Source organism: Schistocerca serialis, chromosome 4, assembly GCF_023864345.2.
Source record: "Schistocerca serialis cubense isolate TAMUIC-IGC-003099 chromosome 4, iqSchSeri2.2, whole genome shotgun sequence".
Taxonomy (NCBI): Eukaryota; Metazoa; Arthropoda; class Insecta; order Orthoptera; family Acrididae; genus Schistocerca; species Schistocerca serialis.
Window position 1 is genome coordinate 330,025,294 of NC_064641.1, and position 24,598 is coordinate 330,049,891.

General features: G+C 37.1%; 1 protein-coding gene across 1 annotated transcript in view; it reads left to right on the forward strand.

The window, feature by feature from the left end:
- Positions 1 to 24,598, forward strand: part of LOC126474959 (death-associated protein kinase dapk-1-like) — a 314,370-nt gene that overhangs the window by 163,024 nt on the left and 126,748 nt on the right. Inside the window, exons 13-14 of the mRNA XM_050102484.1 lie at positions 5,173 to 5,293; positions 5,590 to 5,770. Of these exons, the coding sequence (XP_049958441.1) occupies positions 5,173 to 5,293; positions 5,590 to 5,770 (302 nt within the window). The remainder of the gene's footprint in view (positions 1 to 5,172; positions 5,294 to 5,589; positions 5,771 to 24,598) is intronic.

Below are 24,598 nucleotides of genomic sequence, written 5' to 3' on the forward strand. Positions count from 1 at the left end.
TTCTAGTAACTGCCCTTCAGTTATTTTTTTCTCAACTATTAGGCAAGGTGACAGAGTGCTAAAGGCAGTGGACTAAATTTAGTAGAAGTAAGGTTCAAATCTCCATGTAGCTATCCAAATTTAGGATGTCAGTGATTCCAGGGTGGTTCATATGAAGTAGCATGACCAATTTTCTCCTCAATCCTTCTTAAATCCAAACTTTTACACTGTATCCAATGAATTTGTCATAGATGGATGCTGAAGGCCTACCACCACACATAATTAACTGTTAGCTTGGCGTGATAGTTGTTTTTGTGCAAGCCCATCAACACTATGTTAAAACATCCAACTTATTGTTCTGCAATAGAGTGAATGGAGATAGAAGTTTCAGATGGGGTGTCCTAGATTGATTGTATCTTTAGCTCACAAATTTCGCTAATATCTAAAACTTCCAGTTTTGGAAGCTTAAGTCATAACCACTAAGGACCGATTTTACCATGCTGCTTCATAAAAGTGCTGGACAGATACAGTGCATCATGATTGTAGATCTCAGTGCAAGATGCTTCTCACAAAGCCAACTCCTCATGTTCCCTCCTGCGTCAGAATGATTGTACAGGGTGACACAGAAAAACGAAAACATTTCGACAATCCAATAAAACTAGAAGTGATGAAAGAAAGAAATTGCATTCATAGTAATTGAAACCTTACAACTTTGCCATTTATGAAACATTGATGGCATTTATCATTTTTAAAAAATTACGTCCTTTAGATGGCTTCCTCCTGCATGAATACATTTGTGAAATTTGTGTTGAGATTCCTCATTGACTGCTGCAACATCTCGGTTGGAGTACTGTGAATTGCATCCTGAATTCTCTGTCTTAACTCATCCATGGTTCTTTGTCGAGTCGTGTAGACTTTGTTCTTGAAGTAGCCCCATGAGAAAAAATCACAAATGGATAAATCTGGCGGTCTAGGAGGCCAGGGAATGTTACCAAATCCTGAGATCAAATGGTTGTCAAACAATTCTCACACATATGCCACTGACTGCCAAGCAGTGTGTGATGTCACTCCACCCTGTTGATACCAGGCTTCTTGAATATTTGGAACATTGTCCAATGCAGGTGTAATGAAAGTTCATAACATCTCCATGTAACGATCGGCATTGACAGTTATTGTGTTTTCTGTTTCATTTGCGAAAAAATAGGGTATGTTAATCCCCTGTGATGAAACACCACACCATACTGTCACTTTACTAGTGTGTATAGGGCACTCATGAATGTCATTAGGATTTGTGTTTGCCCGGTAACAGTAGTTATGTTTATTCACATAACCTGTGAGATGAAAATGTGCCTCATCTGACATCCACAACTTATTTAGAAATTTGTCGTCATTGTTTATTTTTGTTATCATTTGATAACAGAATCTAATCATAACTGGTAATCGTTGTCCTTCAATTGTTGCACAATCTGTAGTCTGTATGGATGAAATTTTAAATCAAGATGGAACATTCCAACCACTGCTGCTTGCTTACGAATTGAACGCTGTGGGCTCAGTAAGACAGACTCACGTACAACATCAATTTTCGCTGGAGAATGCACACTTCTTGGTCATCCTGCTGGTTTCTTCTTGAGGGCAGATCCAGTCTCTTCAAAGTTATTAATCCTACATTTTATCGCATGTTTTGACGGAGCAGCATCATGACGTCCTAAATAGTAAAAACGTCGAAACTCCCTCTGCGCTGCTACCAAACTATAATTGTTTTTATAAAACATTTTTGTGACTAACACACACTGTTGTCCGTTTCACTGATCCACAATTACTGAAATGGTGGACTGTTTACTCGCTAACTTTCGCGAACCCGCAGTGCTGCCACCTGCCCATGGCTGCCACTACTCATTTCAAACATTCCTGTTATTCTGTGACACCCTGTATATTTACATGTCTGTATTGAAATAACATTTGTAATCAAACTTTATAATACTATTCATTTTTCATTGGAGAGTTCCAGTATATACTCTGCTTTTCAATGAATGAAGTTTTTCTGCCGGCCGAAGTGGCCGTGTGGTTAAAGGCGCTGCAGTCTGGAACCGCAAGACCGCTACGGCCGCAGGTTCGAATCCTGCCTCGAGCATGGGTGTTTGTGATGTCCTTAGGTTAATTAGGTTTAACTAGTTCTAAGTTCTAGGGGACTAATGACCTCAGCACTTGAGTCCCATAGTGCTCAGAGCCATTTGAACCATTTTTTTGAAGTTTTTCTGTATGTTAGCTGTGTAAACATGCAGGAGAAAAGTCTTGTGAAGAGATAAATAAAGAAATGAGAATTTATTAATAATCTTAAAAAAATGGAAACTACAGGCAAATTTTTAGGATTTCATGAATGATAAGCATAAACAAGCATGTCCTTGATGAGAACTGATAACAAAGATGAAATAGCTGCTAAAAGCAGATCCTATTTTTTCTTAATATATGGCATTTGAAGTTATTAATTATAATGATGTTTAACAATCATTGCTGAGGTGAAGCTCACTGATGGTGTCTGGGAATTCAGAAGCATTCTGATTGCAGAATTTATTTTAAGTTCTGTTGAAGACTCCTTGTAACTCTGCATTGTGTGTACCATGCAGAGATTGTTTTGGCTAGTGATATGCAACATCTGCACATAATTGTGAGCTGTGTAATAATCATTACATATGTTTATAAATATGGCCACCCTTTTCCATCTGCAGCAGAATACATATGTTGGGGTTTTAAGGAACCCCTATAAAATATATATTTAGAAAATGTAAGAACATCAGGTATTTACAATCAACTCTCACCGATTTAGACAGTGACTGAATTAGTGGTTCATGTGATGAAGAGTAAGGTTGGAGATAGTCAAGACGGGAGAGGAATTAATTCAACTGATGTAACCGTTAGAACTAGTGTTCCAGATAATGCCCCTCAAACCTCCACGATAATGTTAGAAGTGTAAGCAACTAGTGTCTGCTTATTATTTTCAGCAGTGGCAAATTTCTATGAAAAGGACTTACAAAACTGATCCTATAGTTGAGTTGGCATAAGTTTATCCCTGACAGTTTCAGTGTATTGGGCACAGCAGATTCACAGATGTACCTCAACAAATAACATTACACAATTATGTAAATGTCTCTATGGCAATGCCTCAGTGTTGTTACAGGCACAGGCCATACCCATTTACAAGAAGAGTAGTAGAAGTGATCCACAAAATTACTGCCCAATATCCTTGACATTGATTTGTTGTAGAAAGTTACAACATATTCTGAGCTCAAACATAATGAGGTATCTTGAACAGAATGACCTCCTCAAAGCCAACCAGCATGGTTTTTGGAAACATCGATCATGTGAAACCCTACTCGCACTTTTCTCATTTGACATACTGAAAGCTTTGGATCACGCAACCAGCTAGATACAGTGTTTCTTGATTTCTGAAAAGCATTTGTCTGAGTACCACACCTACACTTATTGTCAAAAGTACAATCATATGTGGTATGAAGTTAAATTTTTGACTGGATTGAGGACTTTTTGGTAGGGAGGACACAGCTTGTTATCTTGGATGGAAAGTCACCGTCAGGTGTAGAAGTAACTTAAGATGAGCCCCATGAAAGTGTGTTGAGACTGTTGCTTTTCATGTTGCATATTAATGACCTTGCAGACAATAGTAAAATGAGGCTTTTTGCAGATGATGCAGTTATCTGCAATGAAGTACTATCTGAGATAAGCTGCGTAAATGTTTAGTCAGATCTTGATAAGATTTCAGCATGGTGCAGAGATTGGCAACTTGCTCTAAATGTTCAGAAATGTAAAACTGTGCACTTCACAAAATGTAGTATCCTATGACTATAATATCATTGAGTCACTGTTGGAATCAGCCAGCTCATACAAATACCTGTGTGTAACGAATTGTGGGGATGTGAAATGGAATGATCACATAGGTTCAGTCGGATTAAGCAGGTGGTAGACTTCAATTTATTAGTAGAATACTGGGGAAATGCAATCGGTCTACTAAGGAGATTACTTACAGATCATTTGTGCAACCCATTCTTACCAGGTAGGACAAATGGGGGATATTGAATGCATACAAAGAATGGCAGCATAAATTGTCACACGTTTATTTAATGTACGGGAGAATGTCATAGAGGTACAGTGAACTGAAATGGCAGACTCTTGAAGACAGACATAAACTATCCTGAGAAAGTCTATTAAAAACGTTTTAAGAACCAACTTTAAATGATTACTCTAGGGATATACATAACCCCCTGTGTGTCGCTCATACAGAGGTTGTGAGGGTAAGATTAGAATAATTACTGCACGCTCAGAGGCATTCAGACAATCATTCTTCCCACGCTCAGTATGTGAATAGAATGGGAAGAAACCATAATAACTCGTACTGTGGGGCATACCCTCACAGTAGTTTGCAGAGTATACATGTTGAAGTATCTTTGTAGCTGGCTACTGTTTTTGCCTGCAGCCATTAATGTTTCACAGTAGGAAGCAGGCAACAGCAATACAGGCTGTCAGGGATCTTCTTATGCCATCTCGACTGTACACTATAGCAGTTATCTGAAAATCATAGACACATGTGGAAAAGTAATGATTGACAAATACATGTAAATGTAATACACTGTTGTAACTGTAATAGTTTTTAGTTATTTCTTGGTGACTGTCATAGATTTACAGACTGCTTCTATAAAGGAAAGTATGATTTATTGTGAAATAAATATTTAAAGATTTTGCACACTATCACTGCTAAGGTAAAGCAGAATCAGGAAGAGGACGCCACAGACGCCAACTTGTTGACAAGAATAGGTACTCTTTAAGATTTTTCAAATCAATAGAATGACAAAGCCAAACTCTTTGAGAACTGCAGGGGAGTAAAACACAGAATAATAAAGAGATAGCATGCAAGCCATACACAAAAATCAAGTATCAACAATTATTACGTATTTTTAGAAGCATTTCTGTAAATTATATTCATTTTGGAAATAAGGAAAGCAGACCATTTCAATGAAAATAGTATTGTATACAGATTTTAATATAACTGAATGCAGCCCATTTACATTTTCTCATTTGTTTAATAAAGTTGTCCAAAATGGTTCACTCTAACCCCATCAAAATTTTCATTGGTGCCTTTCCAAGTACCTTTCTTAAACTTTCTTTCATTCTTTCCTTTTTCAGATGTTTGTGCCTTGCTGGATGTAATACTGATCAGAAGAATACTGATGGAATACGAGCTGAAATAACAGCTTTAAAACATGGTTTCAATGATGTTGCTAACCTTCTTGCTAAACTTAAAAATGTAAGTTACAAATATTAATTCATTAATTAAAAAACTTTGCACTACCAAAGTTTTGTCTCCTAATATAAATTATACGTAATCAGTCATGGGAGTTTCTTTTTTGCTGCGTTGTAATAGCATCAATTACCTTTAGCAACATATAATTGTTTTCAGAACAAACTTTGTTTTAAAACACATCTTTCATAAGTTTTTATGATATGTCAAAACTAAGTTGTAACTACAGTATGTAATGATTGTCAGAGCATCCATTTTATTGGTATTGAATGTCTTTTTTTCTTGTTTATTTCAATATTTAGAGGGATGAACTGATACGGCAGTTGATTCCAACTTCAAAGCCCCCATCTCGACTTAGTGTAAAGTTTCTAGGACGCACTGGCTCAGGCAAGACAACACTCATCAGTTCTCTGACAGCTGGTCTCATCACAGGCCTTCTTCGAAAAGCCAGACTGTCTCCTTCTTCAGCACCATCTCGTACAGGTGAACATTTGTCTTTGTCATTGTTACTGACAAGGTAAAACTCATTGTATTTTGTTAGTAACTGCTGTTATTTTATGCAGATTTTAGTGTTATTTTTTCTCCTCTTTGTTCTTTGATTTTTGTCTTACTTTATTGATTTTCAGCATTGTATCTGAAGAAACTATTTACTTATCATTTACATTATGTGTATGTCAGATTTCTTTATAGCAAGTCCATGCAAACAAGTATCTGTAAACACTGGGAATTGATACTGATGCAGCTGACTTTTCTTCATCCTCGAAAATTTTTTGTGTGTGTTAACATAAAAGATATTGAATATGGAATGCTTCCTAGACAGTGCAGATGTATGCATTGTTGTAGTTTTGTGTTTTTCACCATAAAATGCTCAGATGACTAAAGTTCTTTATCTAGTAATGAAAGGAAGCATCAAGAAAGAATAATGAGAAACAAACATCAAAATCGAACAACAGATGTAGGTGTTGTAGCAGAGCAGTGATATAAATAAATGGCAAAGTCAACATAATTGAAAACAAGTTGAGCGGAAAGGGTCACATGACCATTAACATCATAACATTCTCTCTGAGGATATTGGCATGGCTGAAATTGATGTCCCATTCCAATGACACATTGACTTGCGATTGTGAATGGCACCATTTAAATTCTCATAGAGAATATTTGACACTGGAATTCCACCCTGCTGCTGATCTGACTTTTAACACTTGCTTATTGGTCATGATTAATAACCTCCCTTGCCTAATATCATTGGTCAAATTGTTTTATTTTCTAAATAAACTGTTTGGAGGCAGAAATATTGTCCACATCAAAATATTTTCCAACTTTTGACCATTTACTTAATGTTCCATATCATGCAAAACAGTTTGATACCTTGCCATCAGTTTCCAACAAAGATTAATTCGTTCAGAGACAGATCATTATACACTGCCAGAAAAAAATTAGTACTCTATATTAGAGATTTCCAATTCACTCAAGATTTATTGTTGCAACATGGCATATGGAGTACATGAAATGGTTACATCTACAGATCAGTAGCAAAAGCAGTTCTGGGTACGAGGTATCGACGCCTGCAGAAACACCCACATTAGTATGTGGTGTAGCAGCCACAGGTGGCAATGCAGACACTGACTCATGCATCCAATTGAACGTGTAGGTGGCTAATACTGTCCTGGGATACGTTATACTACATATGCTCGATGTGTTCATGTAGTTCTGAAAGAGTTGTTGGTTGCCGAGTTGCGTAAGTCACTCTCGCCCCATCAAGTTTTCAAAAAGCTTACACTTTGTCTGAAGCTTCCCATTTGGATTGCATTACATTGGGGGGAGAGGGGAGGAGAAAAGAAAATGAAGTAATTTTCAACAATTTTCAAGATACTAGAAAGAGAATGTATCTTTATGGGGAAAAATATTTAATAACTGCTTGACTTGTAGCAGTATAGAAAATCAGCTTAAATTGTTATGGCTCGAACAGTGATTTCTGAAATATTCAAAATAATTTTAGATGGAGCTGTTACCAGGGCAGTTTTTTAATTGAAACTGAAATAAGATGTGATTAAAAACAAGAAACACTGTTGTTCTGAGAGGCATAGGATTTTCATTTGTATATTAAAGTATCTGTAACATTGTTCAGAAGGGCTTTTAAAGCATATTATGTAGACTGTTAAGCTGTAGTACATGTCTCATGTTTTCTTAAAATAATAAAAGTACACAGCCAAAAGTTATAATTTTAACTGAAATATTTTTATTACTAATATTAAATTTATTTAAGGGTCTCAAAGGAGCATATTTAAATAACAAATTTCTAGGTAGACAAATGTTTAAACTTAAAATGTACATGTTCAGCGGTGAAGATCCGTGGTGTTCTCAAGTGAGAGTTATAATAGTGTGGAAAATCAAACTATGAAAACTCCAGGTAGGAATATCAACAGTGTAGGAAAAGGCAGATTGCTTCTTACTGTAAAGAAGACATGTCAAGTTACAGACAGGCACAATTATAAGACACTTGCACAAAGCTTTTGGCCACAGAATCTGTCAATAAAAGACACACACACACACACACACACACACACACACACAAGCAAGTACACCTCACACACACGATCACCAACTCCAGCATCTCGGACCAGAATGCAGCTATAACATGTGATGCAAGCAACAGTCTGGAGGGAGCAGGGAAGGGGAAAGTATAGAAGTGCATGGATGGGGAGAGAGATGAACACAGTCTGGTGGAGTCAGCAGGGACTAGATTGCCAACAGGTGCAGTGTCAGGAGGCTGCGGGGCAGGTAGGTGGGTAAAAAAGGAGCAAAAAAGGGGAGGAGCAGGGAAAGATGGGCAGGTGGTTTGACAGAGGGCTGCAAATAAACAGAGTGGGAGATTAGAATATGGAGGAGATGATAGGACAGAGGGGGTGGAAATTTCTGTGGAGAGTGTAGGTACAATATGTTGCCATAGGTTGAGTCCAGGATAATTACGGGAGTGGAGAATGTGTTGTGAGGATAACTCTTGTCTGTGCTGTTCTGAAAATCTAGTGGTAGAGAGAAGGATCCAGATGGCTTGGGTACTGGAGCAGTCATTGAAATCAAGTGTGTTATGTTAAGCAGCATGTTGTGCCACAGGCTGGTCTACTTTGCTTTTGCCACAGTTTGGCGGCAGCCGTTAATCCTGGTGAACAGGTGGTTGGTAGTCATACCAATATAAAAATTGTGCAATGATTGCAGCAGAGCTGGTAAATAACATGGCTGCTTTCACATATGGCTCAGCCCCTGAAGGGGCAGGATAAACCCGTGACAAGACCGGAATAGGAAGTGCTGTGTGGGTGGATTGGGCAGGTTTTGCACCTGGGTCTTCCACAGGAACATCATCCTGTCCCACATTTCAGGGCATGATGATAGATAATCAAAGTCCATATGAAGGATGTGGCTTCAGTTGTTCCAGTCTTGGGTGGTATTGGGTAACAAAGGGGGCACTCTTTTGTATCTTGTTCTGAGGAGTGGTTGGAGGCTTAGGGGTATATGAAGGAATGGTATGGGAGATGTGTTTGTGGACTAGTGTCGGGGTAGTGTGTGTCTTTGAAAGCCTTGGTATACCTTCAGCATAAAGGCCTAGGGAATTCGTGTCACTGCAGATATGCTGTCCCCTGGTGGTTTCCAATTTCTTGCAATGATACAAAAAGTTCTTTCTTATTTAACAAATTTCTTATATTTTGATCAGTTTCTCCACTGGTTTTTGTAATGGTGTCTCAAGTTATTTGCCAGCTCTGTCTTTCAGAAATACTTACTGTAAAACAGGCCTAGTGAAAATATTGGAAATCACAGGGATTGAACAAACAGTGGCCTGCCTGGCTTTGTTGGACATTTCTGAACATTAGTAATGCAAGTGGCCTCTTACCAGATACATTCAGTTGTAGATCATGTTGTGTGATGTGTGCCTCCAGAGCACGTGGAGATGCACATTTGCCGTTGCCCCTTGTCAGTGTCCTGAGCTGACAGCTTTAACATCTCATCTGTCCATATATTAAACCAAAGTGTACACGGTTGGATGTTCTGTAAAAGACTACCTAAACAATGTGTTGGGTTTCCACAAACATCTTTCATTGGCCTAAGTGCTTAGTAGCAGCACATGTTTTCCGTAGGATTGACATGTTACACCATAGAAGAAACACTGATACATGGTACAACAGGATGTGCCCTCTGCGATGCACTTTACAATGATTTGTGAAGTATGAATGCAGATGTAGAAACTCATGCATTCATTTTAATTGTTTTTTATGATCAAATTGAATTTTATTGTTGTGCAAAAAATGATAGTTCTTGTGAGAGACCTTTAATGTGGTGCATCAATTTCCATACAATTATAAATGTGAAGAACACCAAATACAGCAAGTTAGTTTTGTACACAGGTAAATCAGTCTAATCACCTTTCTAGTTAACCTAGACCATGGGCTATGCAACAGGTTACATTGTCACCACACATATCATTCACAAAACAGTAAAAATAATATTGAACAAATATTGAAATAAACATGCTCAGTGTTTCATTTTAATGTCAGAGAGACATTGTCATGATGTCATGTGTCGAACAGGTGCCAAGTTGATTAACATATTAATGTAGCTAAAGTCCCATTTTTGGTGATTTGTAGTACTTGTGAACTAGAAAAATATGCAGCTTAGCTTATATATTGTGTTAAAGATCTCCCCAGACCTCAATGCATTTGGTAACATCTGTTTTGCAAAAATATCAGAAAATCTAATGCCTCCAGATAAGACCATAACCTGTATTCCAAGTTAAAAGTGGATATTGCTTCATAGTTGTTGGAAAATTAATGTTTGATAACTAAACCATCAAGATTTTGAAATATGTACAGTAATGATTACTTCAGGCAGAAGTGAAGGAAATGCTGAAATGCACTGGCCTGTACCTTTAAATTGGGCTATCAACATTTATGGCCACCAATCCATGTAATTCTGTGTTAAAAATCTCTAGGTTCTTGCTTCTACCATGGAATGATAATGAACTCTGTTAACATTGAAATAGCAAAGTGTCTGTTACATGCAACTAGAATGGCAGGTCTCAGCCTTGTAAGATATTCTGAAGGGATTTGTTTCAGTTCACAATTTAATGGAAAAGTAACTTTCCATCTCAGCAGAATATGAGGACATTGCCAAATGTCAGTTGTTGTGATGGAGGGACTGTTTTTTGTGATCAACTTTACACTCTGGGTAGCTGTTGTGACACTATATTGAAGTGTTGATGGATCAACAACATAATGTTTCACAATCAGAAGAAAACTTTGTAGTTATAACAATGCTTAAAAGAAAAGAAAAAAACTCAATGGTGTATGGTTCCAAAGTCACTTTTTCTTTCTGTAGTTGGTTAGATTTGATGGGTTTAATACACAGTAAATAAATTATTCTTAATAATGAACAACTTGTGTCTGTGATGTCAATAAATATAATGTAATTTTAGGTATATTTTCATTCTCAACATAACACAGAAAAACATTGAAATAAAAAAAAGTAAGGAACATACAGTACTTCAAAAATAAGCCATTAATAACTGCGAGAGTAGCTCAGTAATTGTGCCCCACAATTTTTTTCTCGGAATATATTTATTCTTCAGTGTTAGAATTTGATGACAATGTCAGCCAACATTTGTTTCACATGTATCATTTTCCTACGCAGTTTCCAGCATGTTCTATGGCATTGTGCCTTAATTTTGTAAGAGTTGTATTGCCTGTTGGTAAAAGCTCTTGTTCTGCACTCATAATCATGTTTTCACTACTTGAATTATGTTCTCATCATCCCAAAGTGTGTCTGACTTAGAGAAACTGTAAGTGTTCCAAACACGTGGAAGTCTGATGGCACCATGTCTGGGCTGTAGGGTGAATGAGGCATTGATGTCAAACCCAATTATGTGTTGTGCACCCAAGTCTTGACACTTGTGTGTGGGTGTGCATTGTCATGTTCGAGCAAGATTTCTCTTGGATTCTTGTTAGACCAAACACATTTGAAATGGTTCTTGAGTTTGTTCAGAGTCTTCACACAGACTCTGAATTAATAGTGGACTCTTTTGGCAATAAATCCATGAGAACCTAAAAGACTGTCGTAATGATTCTGTCAGCAGAGGGAACTGGCTTGAATTACTTCTTTTCGGGTGATTGCAGGTGGTGTCACTCAAGAGATTGCCCTTTTGTTTCCAGCATAAAGTATGTACCCAGGCTTCATCATCTGTAATGACCTATGGCAGGAAAGCCTCTCCATAGGCCTCAATCTGCTCCAACAGTTCAGCAGAAATAGCTCGTCTTTGAATCTGGTGGTCTGTTGTGAACATTCTTGGAACCCATCTTGAGCTTGCATATCCCAGAGTTTGTCATTTGTACACACACTTCCAATGCTCACCTAATGCTGTAGAACCAGTTGTCTAATTGTGATGCACGTATTGAGAGCAGTGGCTGTGACAGGATGTCCTGAACATGGCCAGTCACGGAGCTCAGTTTCTGCACTTCCTGGTGCTTGAATATCTGTACCCATTGCACAACAGCACTCCTGTCAACTGCGTCATTACCATACAATTCACACAAACATTTACTATCAACACTGTGCACTAATGTTTATGGATGTTCATGATGGTTTCTTTTTCCACAACTAAGAACAGCACGTTGCTTGTAATGAGTGTCTTGCATAGACATCATTTTGATGGTACACTATGGCTCTGCCATCTGTTGGAATTGTTAACAAAAGGAAAACCTATTTGAGCACTATTTATTGAACAATCCTCATAATACCAAAATTGGCAAAAACAATGTTAAATTTGGTGAAAATAATACCAAAATAGGCAGAAGGCAGAAAATAACACCAAAAATGGGCAAAAAGCACTGCAGTTGGCCATGAAATAAAACAAATTATCTCTGTCCCTACTGACTGCTCAGTTATTTAATTGGTTAGCATGTTTTGTGTACCATGAGTCACTTACCTTTCCCATAATATATAATGCTGAGTTTAGTTTCAGTGCATTATTTGGATCTTCCGTGGATCATAATTGTGATTTCTCAATATAAAATGGAACAAGTCAGTTAGTTTAAAAGTATAGCACAGTTTATCAGTAAGAAATATGAGAACATACTGACCATTCATATTATTGTCTTTCACATTAATCATAAGTTACCTTTAATTTCTCCTTTCTTCATGTGGTGCACTCTCTCTCTCTCTCTCTCTCTCTCTCTCTCTCTCTCTCTCTTTCTTTCTTTCTTTTTTTTGTCTTCCCCCAATAACATTTCCATAGATAAACAGCCCACAACACACAAATAACTTTGAGTAAACAACTAGCTGCCATACTTGAATTTCTATGACTGTCAAAATAATAAAAAAACATATTATAATACACATGCAACATCAAATCATTGAACAACTTTAAAATTTTACTGAAAAAATTATACATCCAATAACTACAGACAGCAGTAATAGTTTACTCAAATTTCGTATATGCCCCTCTACATGTCAGGATGTGAGTACAATCTCCAAAGTAAAAAGCCTTTATAAATTACATAGTATGTAAAATTTAAATAAATATGATTGTTTGCAGATGTACTGATGAAGGCAATAAAGCCAAAGGTAGCTTATATACAATATCATGCAGTGTACTGTCTTACTAATTATTGGAACAGTGTCCTACTGTGAATAATAAGCAAACTAAGTTAAGTTGCTGATTTGCCTCTTGTATTTTTACAAAGTGAAATAGTCACTGAACCCAGTTTCTGTAGTAAAAATAGCATTAACACAGTTACTACTTACATTTCTAAGAATAAAGTATTATTTTCTCCACCAGCACATTATCTTCTCCAGAATTTTGTCAGCAGTGAAACTATAATTATTGGCATCTCTCACTTCACTTTTCTTATAGAGCAATCTAACAACAGCCTCTCTCTCTCTCTCTCTCTCTCTCTCTCTCTCTCTCTCTCTCTCTCTCTCTCTCTCTCTCTCCAGCCTATGTGGGAAATTGAAAGGGTGGTGCATATTAGATGAGAACAGCTCGTTAGTACTTTTTCAAGTACTTTGTTTGAAAAATCAGCTCCAGGGGAGCTTTAATTTTTGAGAGTGTGTGTCATTTCTTTAATTTCAGAAAATGTGGTGAGAGTGAGATTCAACTCAGTAAATTTTGTGAAAATAGTACCCTTTTTTTTTGGGGGGGGGGGGGGGGGGTGATTCGGCAGAGTGTTCTTCAACTAATTATTGTAACACACTTCTGTAGACTGTAAAAGTTCAAGAGTTTCCCCAAAAAATAATTCCAAAACTTACTAGTGAATTAAAATGTGCAGAATAAGCTGATTTTGTCATTCTTAAATCGCCTATTCCTGTAATCATGCATGCTGCAAATGTTCCTGAACAAAGGAACTATATTGATATTAAAGTGGGGGTTTCCAATTGCAGACTGTGAGGTATCTGTAGTCCCAGAATCCACTTGTCTTTAATTGTTTGTGCAGAAAATGGTGACAGTGTCTGGAGATCTATGACAAGCACTGAGGCTTCTCAAAATTTAATGTTCATCAATTTACCTTACAGTTTATTCAGATGTGGTTGTGGTGGTGCAAGACTTCCCGAATCCAGCACTAGTATGAGCAGTTGCTGCTTTTTCCCCATTGTCATGAACCCACTTTACTATGCTGGAAAAGTTATCTCCGTAAGGACACCATTACAGTGTGGCTAATGGCTGTATAGTGTATAGTACTTTGAGTCTGCATTGTCCATGTGGCTTCTTGTTGTCTAGGCAATGATTCCTTTGCTGCTCTGGGTCCAAGAAAAGGTGTGGGTTTTTTAATTATCACTGGACTCACGAAATCATGACGCAGTATTCCATGGTTTATTTGTAACAAAAACACATATTTATTGCCAAAACTTGAAAACGACTACACTCAACCATGGCCAAAACTCAAGTGGCTGAAAACCCATTGTAGACCAAAGGTAGCGGTCATAAGCTACAAAGAATGTACAGTTTCAGCATCGATTATTGATCGCAACACCTAACCTAGTATTATATTAAAAATTGCTTTTTAATGCAACTATAGTGAACGGTATAATATAACAAAACGAGGTCTATTTGTCAGCTCCATTACAATAGCCCCTCAAGAATTTTGTAAGTATGAACATGCAAACAAAATTCTGACACCAGAATAATGGAACTGCCAAGAATATGATTTTAAATAAATTAAAATTCTTAATAGGTCTATTTTCTTTGAATTACGCTAACTTTCTGCGGATAGCGATTGGCATGACATTTGGTTTAACACTGAAATTGTTACACAAAGTAAAGGAAAACATACAATTGTTAATCTTAAGGTAAATGAAATACAAAAGAAGATTTACAATGCTCACTTAGAAGAGTCCCTAATGCTGTAGCACTTCACATTAAACCATTGAAAAATTGTAACTTTTAACTACTGGTTTGTTTTATTTTCTTTTATTGACCACTTTTCTCACTACTCACAGTAGTGTCCCACAGTGTTCATCTGCACTTAGGTGACTTCCATTAGTAGGTCTGATTTCTGCTCGTACTGCAGTATGTCCATTTCCACAGCTTAGCTCTTTGTATTGCGTCATTGATTATAATGCCATGTTATCTAAAAAGATAATGTTTGTATGGAAGTACATGGCTGGGTTACATATTTATCCTTCTGGTAATGTTTGTCTAGTAGGAGAAGTTTACACAAACTGTCTGAGTGATACTACACAGGTATGGACTGGTCCAAAGAGGATCCTTTAAATAATAATAAATTCAATAAACATGTAATACAAATGCATTAACATATTGGGTGTAAAATGTCTTATCACAAACTATAACACATACTCCAAGGATAAACAAAAAATTAAATTGTTTTTAAAAGTAAAGTTACAGTCAGTCTGTTACAAGGGTTCATATTCACATTAAAAGTGCAAGTGTAGAATCATGGATGAAAGTTTTAGAATGGTATATATACCGTATTTACTTGAATCTAAGCCAAACTCGAATCTAAGCCGCACCTGAAAAATGAGACTCGAAATCATGGAAAAAAAAATTTTCCTGAATCTAAGCCGCACCTGAAATTTGAGACTCGAAATTCAAGGGGAGACAAAAGTTTTAGGCCGCATCTCCAAATCGAAACAAAGTTGGTCCATTGTAATAGAGACACAATTTAGATCGAATGAATAACGATACAGCTACAGTAGTTTGGTTCGAGTCGTAAGCTTAGCAGTTATGCATTGCCAGGCAGCTATTGCTATGCGTCAGGCGCTCCGTCCTTATTTATACGGGTACGCTTCCTTTTTCACGTGCTTCGCCTGGTTTGAATTGATCGCTTATTTTTCTTTGATCTGATAAGCGCCTTTTTCTTTGTTATAGGTGTTTAAGTCATTGTAAGCTAAAAATGCATTACTGTACTGTGTCATGCATTGTCTGTTGCATTCTGATAGTGCGTGTTTAGGGCCTGTCGCCGCTCGTGGCATGGCTTCCTTTTGTGTGCGCTACCGTTGCTTAAAAAAAAAAAAAAAAAAAAAAAAAAAAAAAAAAAAAGAGGAATCGTCTCATTAGCAAAACAATGGCAAGAGACTGCTATTTGTTGTTACTTACACTGCTGTTTTCTTTGCTAATGATTAACAAGAACCAAATAATCGACTGCGTATGATAGATGTTCTGAACGAGAGTTTAGCGAAAATTTTTCTCCCTTTGAAAATCTTTGCAGGTGCCTCTTTAGTACATTAAATTCTGCACAGAAATTAGAGTCATCTTAGATTTAAAAATCTAGTCAATTGCCCTGCTTCATTTCTGACTGTATCACTACTAGGCATAAGAATAATACGAATATAAAGATGGCATGATATGTATATTCTTCCCCGTTTGCTGTTGTCTCACTCTAGTTTCGTAGTTTATTAGGCAGACAGGATTTAAATGAGATAGCAGCAAACACGAAACAATATATGGTAAAATGTTTATATTCGTGTTATTCTTATGGTGGAGAGAATACTGCATGTAATTCACAATTCATAAAAGTTCCTATTAGTAACCATCTCTTCTCACAGGTAGGAAAAAATCCAGAATGTAGAGTTGGCCATATTGACAAACATCCCAAACAGTTTTGCCAGTCGGATTTTCGTAGTACATTGAAATGCTGCTGCTACATTCGAAGATGAACAATACGGAATTTGTATTTACTTCGTTGGTTAATGCACAAAAATGCAGTGGTCAAAACTCGGGGCAGAGAAAAAAGCTCGTCTTCCACCTTTTTTTTTTTTTTTTTGTGCCAGTATTTATCTTTGTGTCTACAAAACACGCCAATGTAGCGCTACATATATTCGACGGCAGAAGTTAGTTGTGGCGGCACCCACCAACATTTTTCAGAACTTCCACTTGCTTTGCACTCGATTCTAAGCCGCAGGCGGTTTTTTGGATTACAAAAACTGGAAAAAAAGTGCGGCTTAGATTCGAGTAAATACGGTATATTAAAATCAGAAAAAAATATTACTGTCTATGCTTTGCAGTGGTTGAGAAACAAATATACAGTAATTCATGTGGTTTATTAAAAACAATTCTCTCCTAGTATAGTTGGACATTTGAAATACTTAGGTGTGTAGTAATTAGGACTCTGCCTTTAAGATTAAAAAAAATGAAAAGATAACTTAATTGTTGTGATACAGATTTCGTGCTGATTAGTGGTTTGCATTTTAAATGATGTCTCAATGAGTGTGGTGTAAGAAGGTTACATAAACTATCAAATATCATTCAAATTGCATAAACATATTGAAATATCAAGAACTAACACATTAAGCATATTACACAGAGAAAATTCATTGCAAACACTTCATACAGTGAATACATTTTAAGGAAGTAATAAACATTTTCAAGGACACAAAACTGTATCAAAATCAAACAATTTTTATACATAACATTTCATAATTTCCAGTGTTGAGTCACCTTTTACCTTTCTCAGAATTTTATCCCTTTTGTTTATACAAATTGAATGAATCAAAATTCCTTAGCCCGAGAACTCTCCTGATACACCAACCGGTATGCGTTAGGGTGTGGATGCTCTACAATCTCAAATGGACCCATGTATATATCAAAGAATTTCTTTATTTCAGAAGTTAGAATTTTTGATTTCTCATGTGATTTTACTAAAACATAATTCCAACTTTAAACTTGGTAATTTCCCCCTGTTTTATCATGGTTTCTTTGACTATGGCCTCACGTTCATGCATAGTCATCATTGTGCATGGTTGAAATTCTACAAGATCAGTGATAATGTTGTCTGGTTTTAGATGAAACATAATTTCATAAGGTGAAAATCGTGTGGAAATGTGTTGCAAACTGTTCATGACATCTTCAAAGTCTCATACATGGTTGTACCATGTAGGATGTTTATGACTGCAATATGCACAACATAAATGACCAATCATGCGCATATACCTCTCAGATGGGTTCGACGACGGATTATATACAGATATTTGAACACGTTTGATTTCCAATTTATCAACAAAGGCTTTCCAAACTTTTGATGAAAACTGAGAACCATTATCCGACAAGATTGCTTTTGGTTTCCCCACATTTAAGAAATAGTCTTTCTCAACTTTTGTAACTATCTTTTTACCTGTGGCTTTTCTGATAGGATACAACTTGATTAGTTTAGAAAATACATCCACCATGACAAAAATGTAGCAGTGGCCACTCCTACTCTCTGGAAGAGGCCCATAGAAATTAACAGCGACTAGAGGTTGTGCAGGGGTAATGTTTTGCATTTCACCTTGACATTTTCTGTTACTTCCTTTGACTCGTTGGCACTTATCACAAGTTGACAATTCTTTTCTAACTTTCTTGGCCATATTGTACAAGTATATGTTTTCTTTTAATTTCTGCATACACTTCTGAATGCCACAATGACCATAGCTCTCATGAGTATACCTAATTAACCTCTCAGCTTCATCCTCAGGCCAGCATAGTTTACAATTGTCAGAGTCTTCATCAGTTCTCCTAAATAAAGTACCTTTAAACGCCTTATAGTAATTGTCTAATTTGTCATAGTTCTTTTTCCCTAAACAGCTCTTTATTAATTTCCAATTTGTATCACAGTTCTGTCTCCTCCTGATTTTATCACACAATGATCTAACAACTTTTTCATCTGTGACCCCTTTAATATACCTCATTTTAAACTGTTTTTCTTCATTCTGATCAAAAATTTGTGTTTCCCCTCCTATTGGTAGCCTTCATAGAGCATCTGCAAATATGTTGGTAAATAGCTTAAGGCTTTATGATTGGAGTACACTATTACCTTGTGTCCAAGTAAATACGTCCTGAATTTTGAAAATGACCACTGTATGGCTAATAACTCTCTTTCTTTGACTGTACAGTTCTTTTCATGCTTCAGTAACATTCTGCTTTCAAATGCAATTGTGGAATCAACTGTCTCCCCATTGACTTCTTTTACTTGAAATAATTCGGCACCTAGCCCATAATCACTACTGTCAGTATGTAAACAGAAACGTAAATTGAAATCTGGTCTCTGTAACAGGTTCTGGTTATTCAGTTCCTTTTTATTCTGTCAAAAGCCTCTTGATAATCTTTACTCCATATCCAAACAGTGTGCTTCTTTAACAAGTTACTTAGACAGGATGTGTTTAAGCTTTGTTTGCTTACAAATTTTCTGTAGAAGCCATATAGCCCATAAAATGATTTCAGTTGTTTTCTGTTATGGGGTATAAGAAACTCTGCAATAGCTTTAATTTTATCCGGATCTGCCAAAATTCCTTTTTCTATTATGACATGTCCCAAAAATTTTAACTCAAGTACTGCAAATTTGCACTTTTCTAGTTTTAGTGTCATGCCCTCTCTTCTAAGTTTCTCACAAACCTGTCTTAAAAGCTTAACATGCTCATTCCAATCTTGTCCAGTTAATAAAATGTCATCTACATAAATCACTAATTTGGATACTAGTTCCTGCCCAAGCACATGGTCTAAAGCTCTAATGAATTCTGTTACCGATGAGTTCAGGCCAAAAGGGACTACACAATACTTATAGCAACGGGCATTGTATAGAAAGGCAGTGTATTTCCTATAGTTGGGTGCCAGGGGTACTTGGTGAAAGCCTGAGGTTAAGTTTAGACTAGATATTAATTTTATATCCTTGAACTTGTGCAACAGCTCATCGATGTTTTCAGGGTGGTCTGTTTCCCTGTATAAGATCTTGTTTAAAGGTCTGGAGTCAAGAACTATTCTCACTCCCCCATCTCCATTTGACACAACTATTCTATCGCATGCGCCATGTCCCATGGTTACACAGGGTTGGCTATGGTTAATCAGATTTGGCATGTTAATTTTAAGGGGTGGCTGGATGCCCTTCCTGCTGCCATCCCGTACCCCCCAGGACGGAAATAGTGTACCCCAACTGTCTGTGTCTAGTGGAATCTGTAAATAATGTGAATGTGTTCAGATGTCTATGAGCTGTGTAACTGAGACAGAATGTGGGGACCAGCCCGGTATTCACCTAGTGGGATGTGGAAAACCGCCTAAAAACCACATCCAGGCTGACCGGCACACTGGATCTCGTTGGTAATCCACTGGGCGGATTCGATCCAGGGGTTGGCGCATCTACCCGAGTCCAGGAAGCAGCGCGTTAGCACTCTCGGCTACCCTGGCGGGTCTCTCTTTGTCACAACTACCAGTGGGTTATTATAAGCACTGATACTCCTTTCAATAATGCCACACACTTCCATCTTATGTAATTCTTTCTCAACTGATGTACATTTTGCTGTGGGAACACCATACGGTTTTATGAAAAATGGGTCATGGCGCCTTACTAGCAAAGTACATTGGTAACCACTAACTTTCCTTGTACTGTTGCTAAAGACATCACTGTATTCCCATAACAAAGACTCTAGTTCCTTTTTTTGCCCATCATTTAGACCACTAGCTTCTGAAATCTTGGTGTTTACAAGTGTTTTCAAATCTACTTCACTTAAGTCTAGCTCTGTTATGTGTTTGTCAACATATCTTTTCTCTTTTACAAGATTTATAGTATTACATTTATCATGACACAAAACTGTATTTGATATGACAAACTTGGTGGAGATAAAACCCCCATTTTGGTGTTGTTATGACAAGTTTTTGTCCTCCCCAGTCAAATCTTGCATCTACACTCCGAATCCATGACATCCCAAGAATATAGTCCTCACTGAGTCCTGGTATAATTAGGCATCCAAGTGTAAATGTGACTCCCTCAATTGTAAAAGATAACGAAGTTTGACTTTTCACAGTTTTACTATGTTTTTCTGTAGCACCTCTTATTTTCACCCCAATGACTGGCATTTCAAAGTAATCTTTCTCGCACTGCAGCTTTTTGCTTAGTATTTCAGATATTCCCGACACTTGACTCCATGTGTCTATAAGGCACTTGCCTTCCCAGGTACCATCTTTTACTCTAATGAATGGACTACATATGTAATCACTTTTTCAGGTTGAACATATTCATACAACAAATCATTTTCAATTTCACTAAAACAATAACTTCCTGACTTACAAATACCTATATTACTGTCACCTTTATTACTTATGGTCATTACATTAACATACACATCATTAGCACTGTCACTTTCATTGATAATTTCATTAATCCAAACATTTTCATCTGTATAACATTGTTCATCACTAAGGCACAGTTGTTCAGCAATAATATGTTTAGTATTTTGCCACCTATCAGGATATAAAATTTGAGACATACTAAGAATAATTTTTCTAAAATTGCTATCATTTCTAATTGCATCACTATTTAGCCACATATTATAAAGAAATAATTCACCTTTGTTCATTGCAAATGGTAGACTACTTACACAGTCAGTTTTACTGTTCAGAGAATCTTTATCATCTACCTAGGTTCCTTCATAAGATGTTGGATTACAGAACCTGTTGCTTGTGACACTGACATTAACAGCACTTAAATTGTTAACAATATCCTTGGGTACATCTACAACATGCGTATCATTTTTTCCCACCCCAAATGCTTCCATTTCCTCTTTCTAGCAAACAATATATGCCTCACCATTAGCATGTATTATTAAAACTTCATTTTCCCAAATACTACAATCATCAACCTCTCTCTCCTGAAAACTTAAAATGTTGCTTTCACACCCATGTGTATTTAATTCTTTGCTCGTTAAATCAGTGTCAATAATTTGCTCGCCTGGTTCCCTCAACAGTGCTTCAATTCCTAAATCATGTAAATTGTTAACCTGCAGGTCCTCTGACAAACAACAAGTTTCTGCCTATTCATAAAATTCAGCTAAGTCAATTACTTCCTCTGGCTCTTTATTACAACCAATGTGTTCATTCTTAACAGGTACTGTGTTTAGGGGGTAGTACATATTCATAAGATAACTACTCATTACTTCAGATGTATCTTTTGGTACAGTGTAGTCACTGTTATTCGTACATCTTTTATCTATGCTTTTTGCCCCTACCTTGTGGACCGACAATGGAGCGCATGCTAGTTTTTTACTTCATGACTTCCCATGGCATTTTGAATCCTGGTCACTATGTTCACACCAATTCCTGTTTTCAGACTCCCGGTGATTAATTCTGTTCCAATTGTTCCCAGATTGTCCTCTTGAATGGAAATTATAGTTTTCCCTTGAATGGAAATTAATATTATTATTGTGACTATTTTGTTCCCAATGATGAAAACTATGATTGTTAGACCTACTGTTTTCCCTGCTGTTAAAATTAGTGTTTCCCCAACTATGATCCCCAACTCTCTGTGTGTAATTGAAATAGTTTTTTGGTTTCCCCACTTTGTCTATAATCCTGTCTAGTTTGTCCACGTAGTTTAGAAATTGTTCAATGTTGTCATCTGGTCCATAAACTACGTCCCATTGCACAACTGTTGGCAACCTTCTCTTTAAAGCGTCTATCTGTGTGAGCTCATCAAAGGGTTTACTCAAATGTACAAGTTTCTTCAATTGATATTTTCAAAACTGTTTCATAGTCCCCTGTGTTTCCCTATAATTTTGTCCAGTCAAGAACTTGCTCTTTATCCTGGCTTGTTCAGTTTCAGACCAGAATCGTTTTAAGAACTCCATTTCAAATTCTGCATAAGACATGTCCATAGAAAAATTTTGATTGGGCCGTGACAAAGACTCCCCCTCCAAAAATTTTTTTTTTACAAATTTAATTTTGAAACTTTCACTCATATTGGGCAAAAAGTTGTAGAGACAACTCTGCAGAAAGTCGACAGGGTGCAAACTACACTCATTAGAAAAGTTTTTAACTGGGATATTGGATAATAAGGTACATCTGTTCATAGAAAAAATTTTGTTAGCTACATCATTTCTAAATATTTCAAACTTCTGGTTCAACTCTGATACTGTACTCTTTAGTTCACTAACATTTGTCTTAGTTTCAATCTTGTGGAGTTTTACTGTGTTACTGACGGTTTCCACTTTATCATTCTCAACAGTTACTTTTGAATCTACTCTACTTTCAAGATCTGTCACCATAGCTTTTACATTCACACATACTGTATCTATTTGACTATTAACATTAACAAAACACTTAGCATTTTTCTCTCTATCTGTGACCAGTTCATTTTTTACAGACTGAATTTTGTTACTCAGACTAGATTTACTTCTCCCACTTTAGATTCTATCGCCAAACTCTTCGTTTCTGCCCTGCTAAGTTTCTTGTCTGTCTCAGTTATATTGTTGCGAAGTTTTACTACCCCAAAGTAAGACATTATCAATTTTTTTTGTTCATCACTCCCTCTAGAGACGATGTTTTCTGTTTATGACCCGAAAACTGTCCGCGACTGTCTGAATCATGTTTTGTAATTGTTCTTCATTAGCTTGTAAGCATGCTGCAGCTGTTTGATTTAAAGCTAACGATTCTTCCATCATTTGTAACAGTGATTTAATGTCCAACATCTCACATTCTGATGAATGAAGACTTTGATCGACTTCTTTGAGTGACTCATCTTCCGTTTTTATTGGCATGTCTACGTCCCCAAAGACTAACAAATTTTCACTATCCTGCTCAGATTTAGCACCACTTTCCTCTTTTACAATGGTCATTTTTGTAAAATTTCACACACAAAATAATGAAAGGAATAAACAGCACTACACAGATGTACTTATCTTTTCAGTCTGGGTCCTCACTCGTGTGGTCCGTCCATTTTACTGTTTCGTTTCATCTCCCTTGACTTCCATGTATTGCACTTCTTTGTACCACATGGTCATTTGACACAAGAAAACCGATTTTTTTTTCCTAGACATCTACAAAATAGGTTTCATCAATCCAGTACATATAAATGTCTTATCCCAGCACAGAGCCCCCAGTTGTCATGAACCTACTCTACTATGCTATCTCCATAAGGACACCGTTACGGCCCGCATCTCGTGGTCGTGCGGTAGCGTTCTCGCTTCCCACACCCGGGTTCCCGGGTTCGATTCCCGGCGGGGTCAGGGATTTTCTCTGCCTCGTGATGGCTGGGTGTTGTGTGCTGTCCTTAGGTTAGTTAGGTTTAAGTAGTTCTAAGTTCTAGGGGACTTATGACCACAGCAGTTGAGTCCCATAGTGCTCAGAGCCATTTGACACCGTTACGGTGTGGCTAATGGCTGTATAGCGTATAATTCTGTTGTAGAGCCAACCATGATGTCTCCATTGTTGATGCTACTGAGTCTGTGTTGTCGATGTGGCTTCTCGTTGTCTAGGCAATGATTCCTTTGCTGTTCTGGGTCCAAGAAAAAGTGCGGGTTTTTTAATTATCACTGGACTAACGAAATCATGACGCAGTATTCCATGGTTTATTTGTAACAAAAACACATATTTATTGCCAAAACTCGAAAACGACTACACTCAACTGCGGCCAAAACTCAAGTGGCCGAAAACCCCTTGTAGACCAAAGATCATGGTCATAAGCTACAAAGAACATACAATTTCAATATTGATTATTGATTGCAACACCCAACCTAGTATTATATTAAGTACCGTATTTACTCGAATCTAAGCCGCACTCGAATCTAAGCCGCACCTGAAAAATGAGACTCGAAATCAAGGAAAAAAAAATTCCCGAATCTAAGCCGCACGTAAAATTTGAGACTCGAAATTCAGTGGGAGAAAAAAGTTTTAGGCCGCACCTCCAAATCGAAACAAAGTTGGTCCATTGAAATATGAGACACAATTTAGGTCGAATGAATGTCGATACAGCTACAGTAGTTTGGTTCGAGTCGTAAGCTTAGCAGTTAAGCTTTGCCAGGTAGCCCTATGCGTCAGGTGCTCCGCCGTATTTATACGAGTACCCTTCCTTT